At 46.7% G+C, this 17719-nt stretch overlaps 1 protein-coding gene and 1 long non-coding RNA gene across 14 annotated transcripts in view; one reads left to right on the top strand and one right to left on the bottom strand.

Annotated features, from left to right (window-relative positions):
* Window positions 1-15097, top strand: part of LOC118392615 (circularly permutated Ras protein 1-like) — a 33476-nt gene extending 18379 nt beyond the window's left edge. For both annotated transcript variants that reach the window (XM_052459186.1, XM_052459187.1), the window contains 8 exons: window positions 2-129; window positions 2231-2315; window positions 6258-6364; window positions 6495-6604; window positions 6731-6842; window positions 8145-8285; window positions 9809-9902; window positions 14618-15097. In XM_052459186.1, the coding sequence (XP_052315146.1) occupies window positions 2-129; window positions 2231-2315; window positions 6258-6364; window positions 6495-6604; window positions 6731-6842; window positions 8145-8285; window positions 9809-9902; window positions 14618-14716 (876 nt within the window). In that variant the 3' untranslated portion in view covers window positions 14717-15097. The remainder of the gene's footprint in view (window position 1; window positions 130-2230; window positions 2316-6257; window positions 6365-6494; window positions 6605-6730; window positions 6843-8144; window positions 8286-9808; window positions 9903-14617) is intronic.
* On the bottom strand, window positions 2328-6249 carry LOC127906656 (uncharacterized). 12 transcript variants are annotated; one of them, XR_008062252.1, is made up of 5 exons: window positions 5363-6249; window positions 4719-5328; window positions 4179-4392; window positions 3992-4093; window positions 2328-3654 (listed from the first exon to the last, which is right to left on the bottom strand). It is a non-coding gene; the product is annotated as an uncharacterized LOC127906656 (long non-coding RNA). The 12 variants fall into 12 exon arrangements; XR_008062254.1 differs by lacking the exons at window positions 3992-4093; window positions 4179-4392 and adding an exon at window positions 4539-4623 and having other exon boundaries at window positions 2328-3904; window positions 4658-5328; XR_008062247.1 differs by lacking the exon at window positions 3992-4093 and having other exon boundaries at window positions 2328-3904; window positions 4179-4370; window positions 4658-5328.
* Window positions 15098-17719: the final 2622 nt, after the last annotated feature.

Here is a 17719-nt window from a genome sequence, read left to right as displayed (position 1 = left end):
GGTGATCTTGTGTACAGACGGGCGAGCTAACATCGGATTGGGTGAGATGGAGGAGAGTCCCGCCCCTTTCTCCTCCACCCAGTCACCTTACTTCTACAGACAGCTAGCCAACGAGGCAGCTAACAAAGGGTTAGTGTACCCCCTAACTAGCTAACAGAGGGTTAGTGTATCCCCTAACTAGCTAACAGAGGCTTAGTGTACCCCCTAACGAGCTAACAGAGGGTTAGTGTACCCCCTAACTAGCTAACAGAGGGTTAGTGTACCCCCTAACTAGCTAACAGAGGGTTAGTGTATCCCCTAACTAGCTAACAGAGGCTTAGTGTACCCCCTAACGAGCTAACAGAGGGTTAGTGTACCCCCTAACTAGCTAACAGAGGGTTAGTGTACCCCCTAACTAGCTAACAGAGGGTTAGTGTACCCCCTAACTAGCTAACAGAGGGTTAGTGTACCCCCTAACTAGCTAACAGAGGGTTAGTGTACCCCCTAACTAGCTAACAGAGGGTTAGTGTACCCCCTAACTAGCTAACAGAGGGTTAGTGTACCCCCTAACTAGCTAACAGAGGGTTAGTGTACCCCCTAACTAGTGTACCCCCTAACTAGTGTACCCCCTAACTAGTGTACCCCCTAACTAGCTAACAGAGGGTTATTGTACCCCCTAACTAGCTAACAGAGGGTTAGTGTACCCCCTAACTAGCTAACAGAGGGTTAGTGTACCCCCTAACTAACTAACAGAGGGTTAGTGTACCCCCTAACTAGCTAACAGAGGGTTAGTGTACCCTCTAACTAGTGTACCCCCTAACTAGTGTACCCCCTAACTAGCTAACAGAGGGTTAGTGTACCCCCTAACTAGCTAACAGAGGGTTAGTGTACCCCTAACTAGTTAACAGAGGGTTAGTGTACCCCTAACTAACTAACAGAGGGTTAGTGTACCCCTAACTAGCTAACAGAGGGTTAGTGTACCCCTAACTAGCTAACAGAGGGTTAGTGTACCCCTAACTAGCTAACAGAGGGTTAGTGTACCCCTAACTAGTGTACCCCCTAACTAGTGTACCCCTAACTAGTGTACCCCTAACTAGCTAACAGAGGGTTATTGTACCCCCTAACTAGCTAACAGAGGGTTAGTGTACCCCCTAACTAGCTAACAGAGGGTTAGTGTACCCCCTAACTAACTAACAGAGGGTTAGTGTACCCCCTAACTAGCTAACAGAGGGTTAGTGTACCCTCTAACTAGTGTACCCCCTAACTAGTGTACCCCCTAACTAGCTAACAGAGGGTTAGTGTACCCCCTAACTAGCTAACAGAGGGTTAGTGTACCCCCTAACTAGTTAACAGAGGGTTAGTGTACCCCCTAACTAACTAACAGAGGGTTAGTGTACCCCCTAACTAGCTAACAGAGGGTTAGTGTACCCCCTAACTAGCTAACAGAGGGTTAGTGTACCCCCTAACTAGCTAACAGAGGGTTAGTGTACCCCCTAACTAGCTAACAGAGGGCTAGTGTACCCCCTAACTTGCTAACAGAGGGCTAGTGTACCCCCTAACTAGCTAACAGAGGGCTAGTGTACCCCCTAACTAGCTAACAGAGGGTTAGTGTACCCCCTAACTAGCTAACAGAGGGTTAGTGTACCCCCTAACTAGCTAACAGAGGGTTAGTGTACCCCCTAACTAGCTAACAGAGGGTTAGTGTACCCCCTAACTAGCTAACAGAGGGCTAGTGTACCCCCTAACTAGCTAACAGAGGGCTAGTGTACCCCCTAACTAGCTAACAGAGGGTTAGTGTACCCCCTAACTAGCTAACAGAGGGTTAGTGTACCCCCTAACTAGCTAACAGAGGGCTAGTGTACCCCCTAACTAGCTAACAGAGGGTTAGTGTACCCCCTAACTAGCTAACAGAGGGCTAGTGTACCCCCTAACTAGCTAACAGAGGGCTAGTGTACCCCCTAACTAGCTAACAGAGGGTTAGTGTACCCCCTAACTAGCTAACAGAGGGCTAGTGTACCCCCTAACTAGCTAACAGAGGGTTAGTGTACCCCCTAACTAGCTAACAGAGGGTTAGTGTACCCCCTACCTAGCTAACAGAGGGTTAGTGTACGTCCAAAAACCTCCATGCACACCAAAGTACGACGCACGTCCAAACATCCAATAGCTTATCACAAAACTCCTCAGGTTGACTGTGTATTCCTTCACTCTGCAGGGTGATGATTGATCTGTCATGTATTTTCTGTTTCTGCAGTGTGATAGTTTCAGTGATGACCTTTGAGGGCACAGACTGCAGGTTGGCTGAGGTGGGACTACTGGCTGACCAGACTGGAGGAAGGGTGAGACACACAGACCCTCTCCTATCCTCTTACCTCTCCTCTCCTATTACCTCTCCTCTCCTCTCATCTTACCTCTCCTCTCCTATTACCTTACCTCTCCCATTACCTCTCCTATTACCTCTCCTATTACCTCTCCTCTCCTATTACCTCTCCTCTTACCTTACCTCTCCCATTACCTCTCCTATTACCTCTCCTCTCCTATTACCTTACCACTCCTATTACCTCTCCTCTCCTATTACCTTACCTATCCTATTACCTTACATCTCCTATTACCTCTCCTCTTACCTATCCTCTCACCTCTCCTCTTACCTCTCCTATCACCGCTCCTCTCCTATTACCTCTCCTATTACCTCTCCTCTCCTATTACCTTACCTTACCTCTCCTATTACCTTTTCTCTCCTATTACCTTACCTATCGTATTACCTCACCTCTCCTCTTACCTCTCCTATCACCTCTCCTCTCCTCTCACCTCTCCTCTTACCTCTCCTATCACCTCTGCTCTCCTATTACCTCTCCTCTCCTCTCCTCTTACCCGTCTTCATCGACCTTGCCAAGGCTTTTGACTCTGTCAATCACCATATTCTTATCGGCAGACTCAGTAGCCTCGGTTTTTCGGATGACTGCCTTGCCTGGTTCACCAATTACTTTGCAGACAGAGTTCAGTGTGTCAAATCGGAGGGCATGCTGTCCGGTCCTCTGGCAGTCTCTATGGGGGTGCCACAGGGTTCAATTCTCGGGCCGACTCTTTTCTCTGTATATATCAATGATGTTGCTCTTGCTGCGGGCGATTCCCTGATTCACCTCTCCTCTCCTATTACCTTACATCTCCTCTCACCTCTCCTCTCCTATTACCTTACCTTACCTTACATCTCCTCTCACCTCTCCTCTCCTATTACCTTACCTCTCCTCTACTCTCACCTCTCCTCTCCTCTCCTCTCATCTTACATCTCCTCTCCTCTCCTCTCCTCTCATCTCATCTCATCTCCTCTCCTATTACCTCTCCTCTTACCTCTCCTATTACCTTACCTCACCTCTCCTATTACCTTACCTCTCCTCTCACCTCTCCTCTCCTCTCCTATTACCTTACCTCTCCTCTCACCTCTTCTATTACCTTACCTCTCCTCTCCTCTCACCTCTCCTATTACCTCTCCTCTCCTCTCACCTCTCCTCTCCTATTACCTTACATCTCCTCTCACATCTCCTCTCCTATTACCTTACCTCTCCTCTCACCTCTCCTCTCCTATTACCTTACCTCTCCTCTCCTCTCACCTCTCCTATTACCTCTCCTCTTACTTCTCCTATTACCTTAACCCTCCTCTTACCTCTCCTATTACCTTACCTCTCCTCTCCTATTACCTTACCTCTCCTCTCCTCTCACCTCTCCTCTCCTATTACCTTACCTCTCCTCTCCTCTCACCTCTCCTATTACCTCTCCTCTTACTTCTCCTATTACCTTAACCCTCCTCTTACCTCTCCTATTACCTTACATCTCCTCTCACCTCTCCTCTCCTATTACCTTACCTCTCCTCTCACCTCTCCTCTCCTATTACCTTACATCTCCTCTCACCTCTCCTCTCCCATTACCTTACCTCTCCTCTCCTCTCACCTCTCCTATTACCTCTCCTCTTACTTCTCCTATTACCTTAACCCTCCTCTTACCTCTCCTATTACCTTACATCTCCTCTCACCTCTCCTCTCCTATTACCTTACCTCTCCTCTCACCTCTCCTCTCCTATTACCTTACATCTCCTCTCACCTCTCCTCTCCCATTACCTTACCTCCTCTCCTCTCACCTCTCCTATTACCTCTCCTCTTACTTCTCCTATTACCTTAACCCTCCTCTTACCTCTCCTATTACCTTACCTCTCCTCTCACCTATCCTCTCTTATTACATTACCTCTCCTCTCCTCTCACCTCTCCTCTCCTATTACCTTACCTCTCCTCTCACCTCTCCTCTCCTATTACCTTACCTCTCCTCTCACCTATCCTCTCTTATTACATTACCTCTCCTCTCCTCTCACCTCTCCTCTCCTATTACCTTACCTCTCCTCTCACCTCTCTTCTCTTATTACCTTACCTCTCCTCTCCTCTCACCTCTCCTCTCCTATTACCTTACCTCTCCTCTCACCTATCCTCTCTTATTACATTACCTCTCCTCTCACCTCTCTTCTCTTATTACATTACCTCTCCTCTCCTCTCACCTCTCCTCTCCTATTACCTTACCTCTCCTCTCACCTATCCTCTCTTATTACATTACCTCTCCTCTCCTCTCACCTCTCCTCTCCTATTACCTTACCTCTCCTCTCACCTCTCTTCTCTTATTACCTTACCTCTCCTCTCACCTATCCTCTCTTATTACATTACCTCTCCTCTCCTCTCACCTCTCCTCTCCTATTACCTTACATCTCCTCTCACCTCTCCTCTCCCATTACCTTACCTCTCCTCTCACCTATCCTCTCTTATTACATTACCTCTCCTCTCCTCTCACCTCTCTTCTCCTATTACCTTACCTCTCCTCTCACCTCTCTTCTCTTATTACCTTACCTCTCCTCTCACCTCTCCTCTCCCATTACCTTACCTCTCCTCTCACCTATCCTCTCTTATTACATTACCTCTCCTCTCCTCTCACCTCTCTTCTCCTATTACCTTACCTCTCCTCTCACCTCTCTTCTCTTATTACCTTACCTCTCCTCTCACCTCTCTTCTCCTATTACCTTACCTCTCCTCTCACCTCTCTTCTCCTATTACCTTACCTCTCCTCTCACCTCTCTTCTCTTATTACCTTACATCTCCTCTCACCTCTCCTCTCCCATTACCTTACCTCTCCTCTCACCTATCCTCTCTTATTACATTACCTCTCCTCTCCTCTCACCTCTCTTCTCTTATTACCTTACATCTCCTCTCACCTCTCCTCTCCCATTACCTTACCTCTCCTCTCACCTATCCTCTCTTATTACATTACCTCTCCTCTCCTCTCACCTCTCTTCTCCTATTACCTTACCTCTCCTCTCACCTCTCCTCTCCTATTACCTTACCTCTCCTCTCACCTCTCTTCTCTTATTACCTTACCTCTCCTCTCACCTCTCCTCTCCTATTACCTTACCTCTCCTCTCACCTCTCCTCTCCTATTACCTTACCTCTCCTCTCCTCTCTTCTCCTATTACCTTACCTCTCCTCTCACCTCTCCTCTCCTATTACCTTACCTCTCCTCTCACCTCTCCTCTCCTATTACCTTACCTCTCCTCTCACCTCTCCTCTCCTATTACCTTACCTCTCCTCTACTCTCACCTCTCTTCTCCTATTACCTTACCTCTCCTCTCACCTCTCCTCTCCTATTACCTTACCTCTCCTCTCCTCTCACCTCTCTTCTCCTATTACCTTACCTCTCCTCTCACCTCTCCTCTCCTATTACCTTACCTCTCCTCTCACCTCTCCTCTCCTATTACTTTACCTCTCCTCTCACCTCTCCTCTCGTATTACATTACCTCTCCTCTACTCTCACCTCTCCTCTCCTATTACCTTACCTTACCTCCCCTCTCACCTCTCCTCTCTTATTACATTACCTCTCCTCTCCTCTCACCTCTCCTCTCCTATTACTCTATCTCTATCTCTCCTCCTCCTCCTCCTGTTCTCTCCCCTCACCTCTCTCTCTTCATCCTGTTCTCTCCCCTCACCTCTCTCTCTCCTCCTCCCCCTTCTCCTGTTCTCGCCCCTCACCTCTCTCTCTCTCCTCCTCCCCCTTCTCATGTTCTCACCCCTCACCTCTCTCTCTCCTCCTCCCCCTTCTCCTGTTCTCACCCCTCACCTATCTCCTCCCCCTCTTCCTCCTCCTCCTGTTCTCTCCCCTCACCTCTCTCTCCTCCTCCTCCTGTTCTCTCCCCTCCCCTCCCCTCCCCTCCTCCTCCTGTTTCTCTCTCCTCCTCTCCTCTTTCACCTGAACAGGTAAACATAGTAAACATTGGTACCGTAGCAACAGAGATCCAGTCAGCTCTGGCCGACAACATCTTAGCGACGGGCGTCAGGGCAACGTTACTAGCAGCTGACGGCATGTGAGCATGACTTCTTTCAGGGTGAAGTATCACACACAAACCCACACCTTTGTCTGGATTTCATTCACAAACTCAATGCTCTTATGTCAGCCATGAAAACATTTGTCATCCTTCCCTCTGTCCCCCCCAGGTATTTTCCCTATGAGGAGTGTAACCACTGTCTAGTAAGGGATATAGGGAACGTAACAGAAGGAGTAGAGATCACCTTTCAGTTTGCCTGCAAGCCTGATAGTACAGAGAGTGAGTGAACACACACACACACCTAGATTCGCACACGAACACGCCTACCCTCTCCCAGGATTCCTTAAGCGGTCACTTTATGTGTGTGTGTGTGCATGCGTTCGTGTGTGTGTGTGTGTTGTACAGGTTTCATGCGTAGAGACAGACTACCGTTCCAGCTACAGCTGTCCTTCACCACCAGAGATCAACAGAAAGTCACACGCATCATTACTGAACAGAGACGGGTTACAACCAGCAGGTAACAACACACACACACACACACACACACACACACACACACACACACACACACACACACACACACACACACACACACACACACACACACGCACACGCACACACACACACACAGACTAACACACACACACAGACTCACACACAGACTCACACACACACAGACTAACACACACACACACAGACTAACACACACACACAGACTAACACACACACAGACACACACACACACACACACAGACTAACGCACACACAGACTAACACACACACACACACACACAGACTAACACACACACACAGACTAACACACTCACAGACACACACACTAAATGCCCCCCCGCTTCTCTCTCTCTCTCCTCCTGTCCCCTTCTCTCTCTCTCATTCTCTCTCTCTCCTCCTGTCCCCTTCTCTCTCTCTCATTCTCTCTCTCTCCTCCTGTCCCCTTCTCTCTCTCTCATTCTCTCTCTCTCCTCCTGTCCCCTTCTCTCTCTCTCATTCTCTCTCTCTCCTCCTGTCCCCTTCTCTCTCTCTCCTCCTGTCCCCTTCTCTCTCTCTCCTCCTGTCCCCCTCTCTCTCTCTCCTCCTGTCCCCTCTCTCTCTCTCTCCTCCTGTCCCCTTCTCTCTCTCTCCTCCTGTCCCCTTCTCTCTCTCTCCTCCTGTCCCCTTCTCTCTCTCTCGTCCTGTCCCCTTCTCTATCTCTCCTCCTGTCCCCCTCTCTCTCTCTCCTCCTGTCCCCTTCTCTCTCTCTCCTCCTGTCCCCTTCTCTCTCTCTCATTCTCTCTCTCTCATCCTGTAACCTTCTCTCTCTCTCATTCTCTCTCTCCTCCTGTCCCCTTCTCTCTCTCTCCTCCTGTCCCCTTCTCTCTCTCTCCTCCTGTCCCCCTCTCTCTCTCCTCCTGTCCCCCTCTCTCTCTCCTCCTGTCCCCTTCTCTCTCTCCTCCTGTCCCCTTCTCTCTCTCTCCTCCTGTCCCCCTCTCTCTCTCCTCCTGTCCCCTTCTCTCTCTCCTCCTGTCCCCTCTCTCTCTCTCCTCCTGTCCCCTTCTCTCTCTCTCCTCCTGTCCCCCTCTCTCTCTCCTCCTGTCCCCTTCTCTCTCTCCTCCTGTCCCCCTCTCTCTCTCCTCCTGTCCCCTTCTCTCTCTCCTCCTGTCCCCTTCTCTCTCTCTCCTCCTGTCCCCTTCTCTCTCTCTCCTCCTGTCCCCTTCTGTCTCTCTCCTCCTGTCCCCTTCTCTCTCTCTCCTCCTGTCCCCTTCACTCTCTCTCGTCCCCTTCTCTCTCTCTCCTCCTGTCCCCCTCTCCATCTCTCTAGCTGGGTGTGGGCAGGCAGTCTGAACATGTCAGTGTTAGGGGTCCACTGTGCCCAGCTGTGTGCCAGGTTAACTATGAAGGGAAGAGTCCACGAAGCACAGAGACAACTCAGAGCACAGCAAGACCTGCTCAAAGACATCAGGTAGGGATGTATGTATGTATGTATGTATGTATGTATGTATGTATGTATGTATGTATGTATGTATGTATGTATGTATGTATGTATGTATGTATGTATGTATGTATGTATGTATGTATGTATGTATGTATGTATGTATGTATGTATGCATGTATGTATGTATGTATGTATGTATGTATGTAGGGCCAGTTGTACAGTATGTACAGTTGAAGTTAACATACACGATTAGTATTTGGTAGCATTGCCTTTAAATTGTTTAACTTGGATCAAATGTTTTGGGTAGCCTTCCACAAGCTTCCCACAATAAGTTGGGTGCATTTTGGCCCATTCCTCCTGACAGAGCTGGTGTAACTGAGTCAGGTTGGTAGGCCTCGTTGCTCGCAAACGCTTTTTCAGTTCTACCCACAAATTTTCTATGGGATTGAGGTCAGGGCTTTGTGATGACCCCTCCAATACCTTGACTTGGTTGTCCTTAAGAGACTGCGTTGAGCCATTTTGCCACAACTTTGGAAGTATGCTTGGGGTCATGGTCCAGTTGTAAGACCCATTTGCGACCAAGCTTTAACTTCCTAACTGATGTCTTGAGATGTTGCTTCAATGTATCCCCATAATTGCCCTACCTCATGATGCCATCTATTTTGTAAAGTGCACCAGTCCCTCCTGCAGCAAAGCACCCCCACAACATGATGCTGCCACCCCCGTGCTTCACAGTTGGGATGGTGTTCTTCAGCTTGCAAGCCTCCCCCTTTTTCCTCCAAACATAACAACGGTCATTATGGCCAAAAAGTTATATTTTTGTTTCATCAGACCAGAGGACATTTCTCCAAAAAGTACAATCCTTGTCCCCATGTGCAGTTGCAAACCGTAGTCGGTTTTTAGAGCAGTGGAGCGGCCTTTCAGGTTATTTTGAAATTGCTTCCAAGGATGAACCAGACTTGTGGAGGTCTTCCATTTTTTTTCTTTGGTCTTGGCTGATGTCTTTTGATTTTCCCATGATGTCACGCAAAGAGGCACTGAGTTTGAAGGTAGGCCTTGAAATACATGCACAGATAAACCCCCAATTGACTCAAATGATGTCAATTAGCCTATCAGAAGCTTCTAAAGCCATGACATCATTTTCTGGAATTTTCCAAGCTGTTTAAAGGCACAGTCAACTTAGTGTATTTAAACTTCTGACCTACTGGAATTGTGATACAGTGAATTATAAGTGAAATAATCTGTCTGTAAACAATTGCTTGTGTCATGCACAAAGTAGATGTCCTAACCGACTTGGCAAAACTATAGTTTGTTAGCAAGAAATGTATGGAGTGGTTGAAAAACAAGTCTTAATGACTCCAACCTAAGTGTATGTAAACTACTGACTTCAACTGTGTGTGTGTGTGTGTGTGTGTGTGTGTGTGTGTGTGTGTGTGTGTGTGTGTGTGTGTGTGTGTGTGTGTGTGTGTGTGTGTGTGTGTGTGTGTGTGTGTGTGTGTGTGTGTGTGTGTGTGTGTTTGTTTGTTAACCCTATAACCTCTTGTCTCCAGTGAGCGGAGGTCCAACCCAAAGGAGGAGAGTATCTACGGAAACTGGATCGATACCATGACAACCATCTGTGACAACCTCACCACAGACTCCCAGGTGGTCTGACTGTCTGTCTGTCTGTCTGTCTGTCTGTCTGTCTGTCTGTCTGTCTGTCTGTCTGTCTGTCTGTCTGTCTAAAGGCCCTATATCTATGTATATGGGGCAGCAGCCTCTAAGGTGCAGGGTTGAGTAATTGGGTGGTATCCAGCTAGTGGTGGCTATTTAACAGTCTGATGGCCTTGAGAGAAGCTGTTTTTCAGTCTCTCGGCCCCAGCTTTGATGCACCTGTACTGACCTCGCCTTCTGGATGACAGCGAGGTGAACAGGCAGTGGCTCGGGTGGTTGATGTCCTTGATGATCTGTTTGGCCTTCCTGTGACATCAGGTGCTGTAGATGGGTCCTGGGGGGCCAGTGATGCATTGGGCAGACCGTGCCACCCTCTGCAGAATCCTGCAGTCGCCGTACCAAGCGGTGATACAGCCCGACAGAATACTTTCAATTGCGCGATTTCAGATTGTCAGTGACTCTGAGGAACTTGAAGCTTTTCACCTACTCCACTACGGTCCCGTCGATGTGGATAAGGACGTGCTCCCTCTGCTGTTTCCCTGAAGTCCACGATCAGCTCCTTCATTTTGTTGAGGGTTATTTTCCTGGCACCACTCCGCCAGGGCCCTCACCTCCTCCCCGTAGCCTGTCTCGTCATTGTTGGTAATCAGGCATACTACTGTTGTGTCGTCTGCAAACTTGATGATTGAGTTGGAGTCGAGCAATCATGGGTGAACAGGGAGTACAGAAGGGGGCTGAGCACGCACCCTTGTGGGGCCCCTGTGTTGAGGATCAGCGTGTTGTTTCCTACCTTCACCATCTAGGGGCGGCCCGTCAGGAAGTCCAGGACCCAGTTGCACAGGGTGGGGTTCAGACGCAGGGCCCCGAGCTTGATGATGAGCTTGGAGGGTACTATGATGTTGAATGCTGAGCTGTAGTTAATGAACAGTATTCTTACATAGGTATTCCTCATGTCCAGATGGGATAGGGCAGTGTATTGCATCTGTGGATCTATTGGGGCGATATACAAGTGGGTCTAGGGTGTCAGGTAAGGTGGAAGTGATATGATCCTTGTGGAACTGACAGTGTTTTAACTACTTTACAGATATGAAACAAACAGACAATCATAATATCAGTCAAAAATATCACATTCCCAGTTATTGCTACAGAACAAACTAAACAATTGATTCGATGTGACTCAACACTCCATGACGTTCACTAAGGCATTGTTGGATATAGTTCAATGCATGATTAATATAATTCACCAATACATTTCTTGGTAGTCCAAAAAATGTTGCTATCAGGTTGTAAATCACAGCTGGCCTGGTACATTGTTTGCTGACCCCAATCGGAATGCAGTGTTTCAGTTTCAATGTTTCAGTTTCAATGAGTCAATATTTTGGGCAAAAACGGACAAATGTAACTAAGGCCGGGAATGTCAATACAATCAAACTGGCAAAGTGCAATGATCACAAGTCAATCATAACGTGGCTAATAGGCTAAATACCATATCTATTTGTGTCGGAAGTTAAAAACACGGAGCCTAACGTTAACTAGATAGCTAGCTGCTAGCAGGATGGCATGTCATGCAATTGGAAGATGTGAGTGCCATTGGAAAGATGTGAGTGCCATTGGAAAGATGTGAGTGCCATTGGAAAGATGTGAGTGCCATTGGAAAGATGTGAGTGCCATTGGAAAGATGTGAGTGCCATTGGAAAGATGTGAGTGCCATTGGAAAGATGTGAGTGCCATTGGAAAGATGTGAGTGCCATTGGAAGATGTGAGTGCCATTGGAAAGATGTGAGTGCCATTGGAAAGATGTGAGTGCCATTGGAAGATGTGAGTGCCATTGGAAAGATGTGAGTGCCATTGGAAAGATGTGAGTGCCATTGAAAGATGTGAGTGCCATTGGAAAGATGTGAGTGCCATTGGAAGATGTGAGTGCCATTGAAAGATGTGAGTGCCATTGGAAAGATGTGAGTGCCATTGGAAAGATGTGAGTGCCATTGGAAAGATGTGAGTGCCATTGGAAAGATGTGAGTGCCATTGGAAGATGTGAGTGCCATTGGAAAGATGTGAGTGCCATTGAAAGATGTGAGTGCCATTGGAAAGATGTGAGTGCCATTGGAAAGATGTGAGTGCCTTTTCCCCACTCATATCATTTTTCAGTTGCTTTACACAGCTAGAGATGCAAGAACTTGAACGACTGTTATTTAGTTAGCACATCTCTTGCTTTAGCAAATTCACTCTGGCTATCTACTCCGATTTCAGAGCACTCTCGTCTGAGTGTGCCAGAGTGCAGAATAACTGATGCATTTACCAACCCGCTACATATGACCGGTGTCTGTAAACGTAGACAAAAGAAAGGAATAGTTAGTCACGGATGCTCTTAGAAAACATGTAAACATCCTAACCAGCTCTGCTACGGCGAATAAAATGGTCAGAGTGAGGTGTTCTCATTTATGTCTGGAAGTAGCTAACAAGCTAGCCAACTTTAGCCAGTTAGCTTGGGTGCTTGGTTGGGACAAGCGTGCATTAGCAGGCAAGAGGCAGAAGGACGAGGAGGCTACTAATTCCCCGTCGTTTATCAGTGCGATTTTAACGGCCAACTAACTGAAAACGTTTGAGAGGGTTTATCTAATGTTTCTTCATTAGATTTTAGCTCATCTTGTTCTGGCTAGCATTAGTTGTTGATCTTGTTGTTATTGTGTATATGTGTATATGGTATTTAGCCTATATATGCCATTTAGCAGACGCTTTTATCCAAAGAGACTTACAGTCATGTGTGCATACATTCTACGTATGGGTGGTCCCGGGAATTGAACCCACTACCCTGGCGTTACAAGCGCCATGCTCTACCAACTGAGCTACAGAAGGACCACTGAGGGAGAGAGAGCCTACCTTTTCATGGTTGTTTGATCAACAGGACTGTAAAATTCCCCAAAATAAGAAGACTACCGTGGTCTTTACATATTTGCAGAAATCCATTCAAGTGTATTTTGACAGGACCTACTTAATATAATAATAATAATATATGCCATTTAGCAGACGCTTTTATCCAAAGCGACTTACAGTCATGTGTGCATACATTCTAAGTATGGGTGGTCCCGGGAATCGAACCCACTACCCTGGCGTTACAAGCGCCATGCTCTACCAACTGAGCTACAGAAGGACTTCCTGTAAACACACAGTCCAGGCCATTGTGAATGATGCTAGACCTGTGTGGCAAATGGCATTATTTGCATAAAGGCCTACTGTAGCTCTGATTGGCTGTGGTGCACGTGGTCTGCGTAGACTCCAGTCCTGGACGAGACAGATGTTTTTATTAGCTTTTATTTACTGTAGTATCTATTAATTACACAAATTACGCTTTCCCACTCTATATTGGTATAGAATCGCTTTCCCACTCTATATTGGTATAGAATTGCTTTCCCACTCTACATTGGTATAGAATCGCTTTCCCACTCTATATTGGTATAGAATCGCTTTCCCACTCTATATTGGTATAGAATCGCTTTCCCACTCTATATTGGTATAGAATTGCTTTCCCACTCTATATTGGTATAGAATCGCTTTCCCACTCTATATTGATATAGAATCGCTTTCCCACTCTATATTGGTATAGAATCGGTTTCCCACTCTATATTGGTATAGAATCGCTTTCCCACTCTATATTGGTATAGAATCGCTTTCCCACTCTATATTGGTATAGAATTGCTTTCCCACTCTATATTGGTATAGAATCGCTTTCCCACTCTATATTGATATAGAATCGCTTTCCCACTCTATATTGCTATAGAATCGGTTTCCCACTTTATATTGGTATAGAATCGCTTTCCCACTCTATATTGGTATAGAATCGCTTTCCCACTTTATATTGGTATAGAATCGCTTTCCCACTCTATATTGGTATAGAATTGCTTTCCCACTCGATATTGCAATAGATTTTGCACATATTTCTTAGAATATGTAATCCCCAAACATTCTAAGAATTTCAGAAATGTGAAAATGACCATATTTTAGTGCTCTCCAGTTAGATTATTTTTCTTGTTATGTCATATTTTTCCTGGGGTTGTAAAATGAACAGATTTTAATTTGATTTAATGTTTCTAAAATACTGTCCGTTCCGCTTTAATAGACCAATAAGAAAGAGAGTTCCAAACCGCTCTGCCGATAACAGCTCATTTTCAGTTTTCCCCTCCCCACTCAGACCACTCCCACAGAGTCCTAACTAAATTCTTGCTTGAGAAATTGCTTTTTGCTATTTTTATTTACATTTTAGATTTAAAACAATCACAGAACCCAGAAATTATATTGAGATAAAAACAGTTGCATTGGACCTTTAATCGATCAAACAATCAATAAATTAAATCAATCAAACTCCGTCTCTCTATCACTCTCTCTCTCTCTCTCTTGCTCTTTCACAGAATTATCGAACTTCCTGAGGCAAAAGGATAGTTTTCAAGACATTGATAGAGAGAATGAAAGAGAGACATTTGCCTCAGGAGAGAAATACCTCCTACTACACAAATTAGGATATCCTCATTGTGTCACTGTGCTAAATCTATTGTGGAATATCTTTCTGTCATGCCCTCTCTCTCAATTTCTCCAAGACGAGAGCAAGACCAAGGACCTAGAGGCCTCTGAGTCTATTCCCGTAAACGTAAGTCTAGTCCACACACACACACACACACACACCTGACCCCGCTCCCTGTGTTTGCTCCCAGGCCCTCTCTGATGAGGCAGCTGAGGTGGTGTACCAGATGAAGAGAGCCAGCAGTGTGGGCCAGAGAAGAAGGAAACAGACAGACATGGTGGCTCTGTGAAACCAGCAGTGTGGACCAGAGAAGAAGGAAACAGACAGACATGGTGGCTCTGTGAGGAGCCAGTCCAGACCAGTCACAGGTGGCAGAGCAGTGTGGGCCAGAGAAGAAGGAAACAGACAGACACGGTGGCTCTATGAAACCAGCAGTGTGGGCCAGAGAAGAAGGAAACAGACAGACATGGTGGCTCTGTGAGGAGCCAGTCCAGAGCAGTCACAGGTGGCAGAGCCAGTTGCAGCATCAACAGTAGGCCAAACTGGTAGCCATGTTAGAGACTGTCCACTCTCTCAAATAACTCCTAATTTACTATCTAAATGTTATATAAATACATGTTGTATGAATGAATGTACATAAAAAAAATATATTAAGATGATGGTGTTTTGATTTTGTTATAAGACCTATTGTAAAGTTAACCATGGGAGTCCTTTTCCCAGATGGTTTAAACCTGCTGGTTTCTCTTTATCTGACCACCTCACACACATACACTCACCATCTGGTCAACTGGTAACTGAAGAATAAACCTGATGCACACATACATATATATATATATATCTCCTCTCTCTGCGTCTCTGTGTCTCTGTGCCTCTCTCTCTCTCTCTCTCTCTCTCTCTCTCTCTCTCTCTCTCTCTCTCTCTCTCTCTCTCTCTCTCTCTCTCTCTCTCTCTCTCTCTCTCTCTCTCTCTCTCTCTCTCTCTCTCTCTCTCTCTCTCTCTCTCTCTCTCTCTCTCTCTGATCCAGTGGAAGTAAGCACTTTTTAGGCAGACTGCAGACAAACTCCCCTTATCTACAGCAGTGGGTTCTCAACCCTGCTGCTGGAGACACAAAGGGGTTGAGAGCCATTGATCTACAGCAGCTGGCACTGGGGAAATAAAGACATTGACCCACCACCTGTTCATACTTATTGTCTACATGGCCAACTGCTCGTCAAACATCTCATTCCAAAACCATGGGCATTAATATGGAGTTGGTGCCCCCATCCCTTTGCTGCTATTACAGCCTCCACTCTTCTGGAAAGGCTTTCCACTAGATGTAGGAACATTGCTGCTATAACAGCCTCCACTCTTCTGGGAAGGCTTTCCACTAGATGTTGGTACATTGCTGCTATAACAGCCTCCACTCTTCTGGGAAGGCTTTCCACTAGATGTTGGTACATTGCTGCTATAACAGCCTCCACTCTTCTGGGAAGGCTTTCCACTAGATGTTGGAACATTGCTGCTATAACAGCCTCCACTCTTCTGGGAAGGCTTTCCACTAGATGTTGGAACATTGCTGCTATAACAGCCTCCATTCTTCTGGGAAGGCTTTCCACAAGATGTTGGAACATTGCTGCTATAACAGCCTCCACACTTCTGGGAAGGCTTTCCACTAGATGTTGGAACATTGCTGCTATAACAGCCTCCATTCTTCTGGGAAGGCTTTCCACAAGATGTTGGAACATTGCTGCTATAACAGCCTCCACTCTTCTGGGAAGGCTTTCCACTAGATGTTGGAACATTGCTGCTAAAACAGCCTCCACTCTTCTGGGAATGCTTTCCACTTGATGTAGGAACGTTGCTGCTATAACAGCCTCCACTCTTCTGGGAAGGCTTTCCACTAGATGTTGGAACATTGCTGCTATAACAGCCTCCACTCTTCTGGGAAGGCTTTCCACTAGATGTTGGAACATTGCTGCTATAACAGCCTCCACTCTTCTGGGAAGGCTCTCCACTAGATGTAGGAACATTGCTGCCATAACAGCCTCCACTCTTCTGGGAAGGCTTTCCACTAGATGTTGGAACATTGCTGCTATAACAGCCTCCACTCTTCTGGGAAGGCTTTCCACTAGATGTTGGAACATTGCTGCTATAACAGCCTCCACTCTTCTGGGAAGGCTCTCCACTAGATGTTGGAACATTGCTGCTATAACAGCCTCCACTCTTCTGGGAAGGCTTTCCACTAGATGTAGGAATATTGCTGCTATAACAGCCTCCACTCTTCTGGGAAGGCTCTCCACTAGATGTAGGAACATTGCTGCCATAACAGCCTCCACTCTTCTGGGAAGGCTTTCCACTAGATGTTGGAACATTGCTGCTATAACAGCCTCCACTCTTCTGGGAAGGCTTTCCACTAGATGTTGGAACATTGCTGCTATAACAGCCTCCACTCTTCTGGGAAGGCTTTCCACTAGATGTTGGAACATTGCTGCTATAACAGCCTCCACTCTTCTGGGAAGGCTTTCCACTAGATGTTGGAACATTGCTGCTATAACAGCCTCCACTCTTCTGGGAAGGCTTTCCACTAGATGTTGGAACATTGCTGCTATAACAGCCTCCACTCTTCTGGGAAGGCTTTCCACTAGATGTTGGAACATTGCTGCTATAACAGCCTCCACTCTTCTGGGAAGGCTTTCCACTAGATGTTGGAACATTGCTGCTATAACAGCCTCCACTCTTCTGGGAAGGCTCTCCACTAGATGTTGGAACATTGCTGCTATAACAGCCTCCACTCTTCTGGGAAGGCTTTCCACTAGATGTTGGAACATTGCTGCCATAACAGCCTCCACTCTTCTGGGAAGGCTTTCCACTAGATGTAGGAACATTGCTGCTATAACAGCCTCCACTGTTCTGGGAAGGCTCTCCACTAGATGTAGGAACATTGCTGCTATAACAGCCTCCACTCTTCTGGGAAGGCTTTCCACTAGATGTTGGAACATTGCTGCTATAACAGCCTCCACTCTTCTGGGAAGGCTTTCCACTAGATGTTGGAACATTGCTGCTATAACAGCCTCCACTCTTCTGGGAAGGCTTTCCACTAGATGTTGGAACATTGCTGCTATAACAGCCTCCACTCTTCTGGGAAGGTTTTCCACTAGATGCTGGAACATTGCTGTGGGGACTTGCTTCCATTCAACCACAAAGAGCATTAGTGAGGTCGGGCACTGATGTTGGGCGATTAGGATTGCATCGCAGTCGGCGTTCCAATTCATACCAAAGGTGTTCGATGGGATGAGGTCAGGGCTCTGTGCAG

The sequence above is a fragment of the Oncorhynchus keta genome, chromosome 13 (genome assembly GCF_023373465.1).
Source record: "Oncorhynchus keta strain PuntledgeMale-10-30-2019 chromosome 13, Oket_V2, whole genome shotgun sequence".
NCBI classification, from domain to species: Eukaryota; Metazoa; Chordata; class Actinopteri; order Salmoniformes; family Salmonidae; genus Oncorhynchus; species Oncorhynchus keta.
The sequence above is the reverse complement of the archived record's forward strand: the minus strand, read 5'-3'. Positions and strand labels throughout refer to the sequence as shown.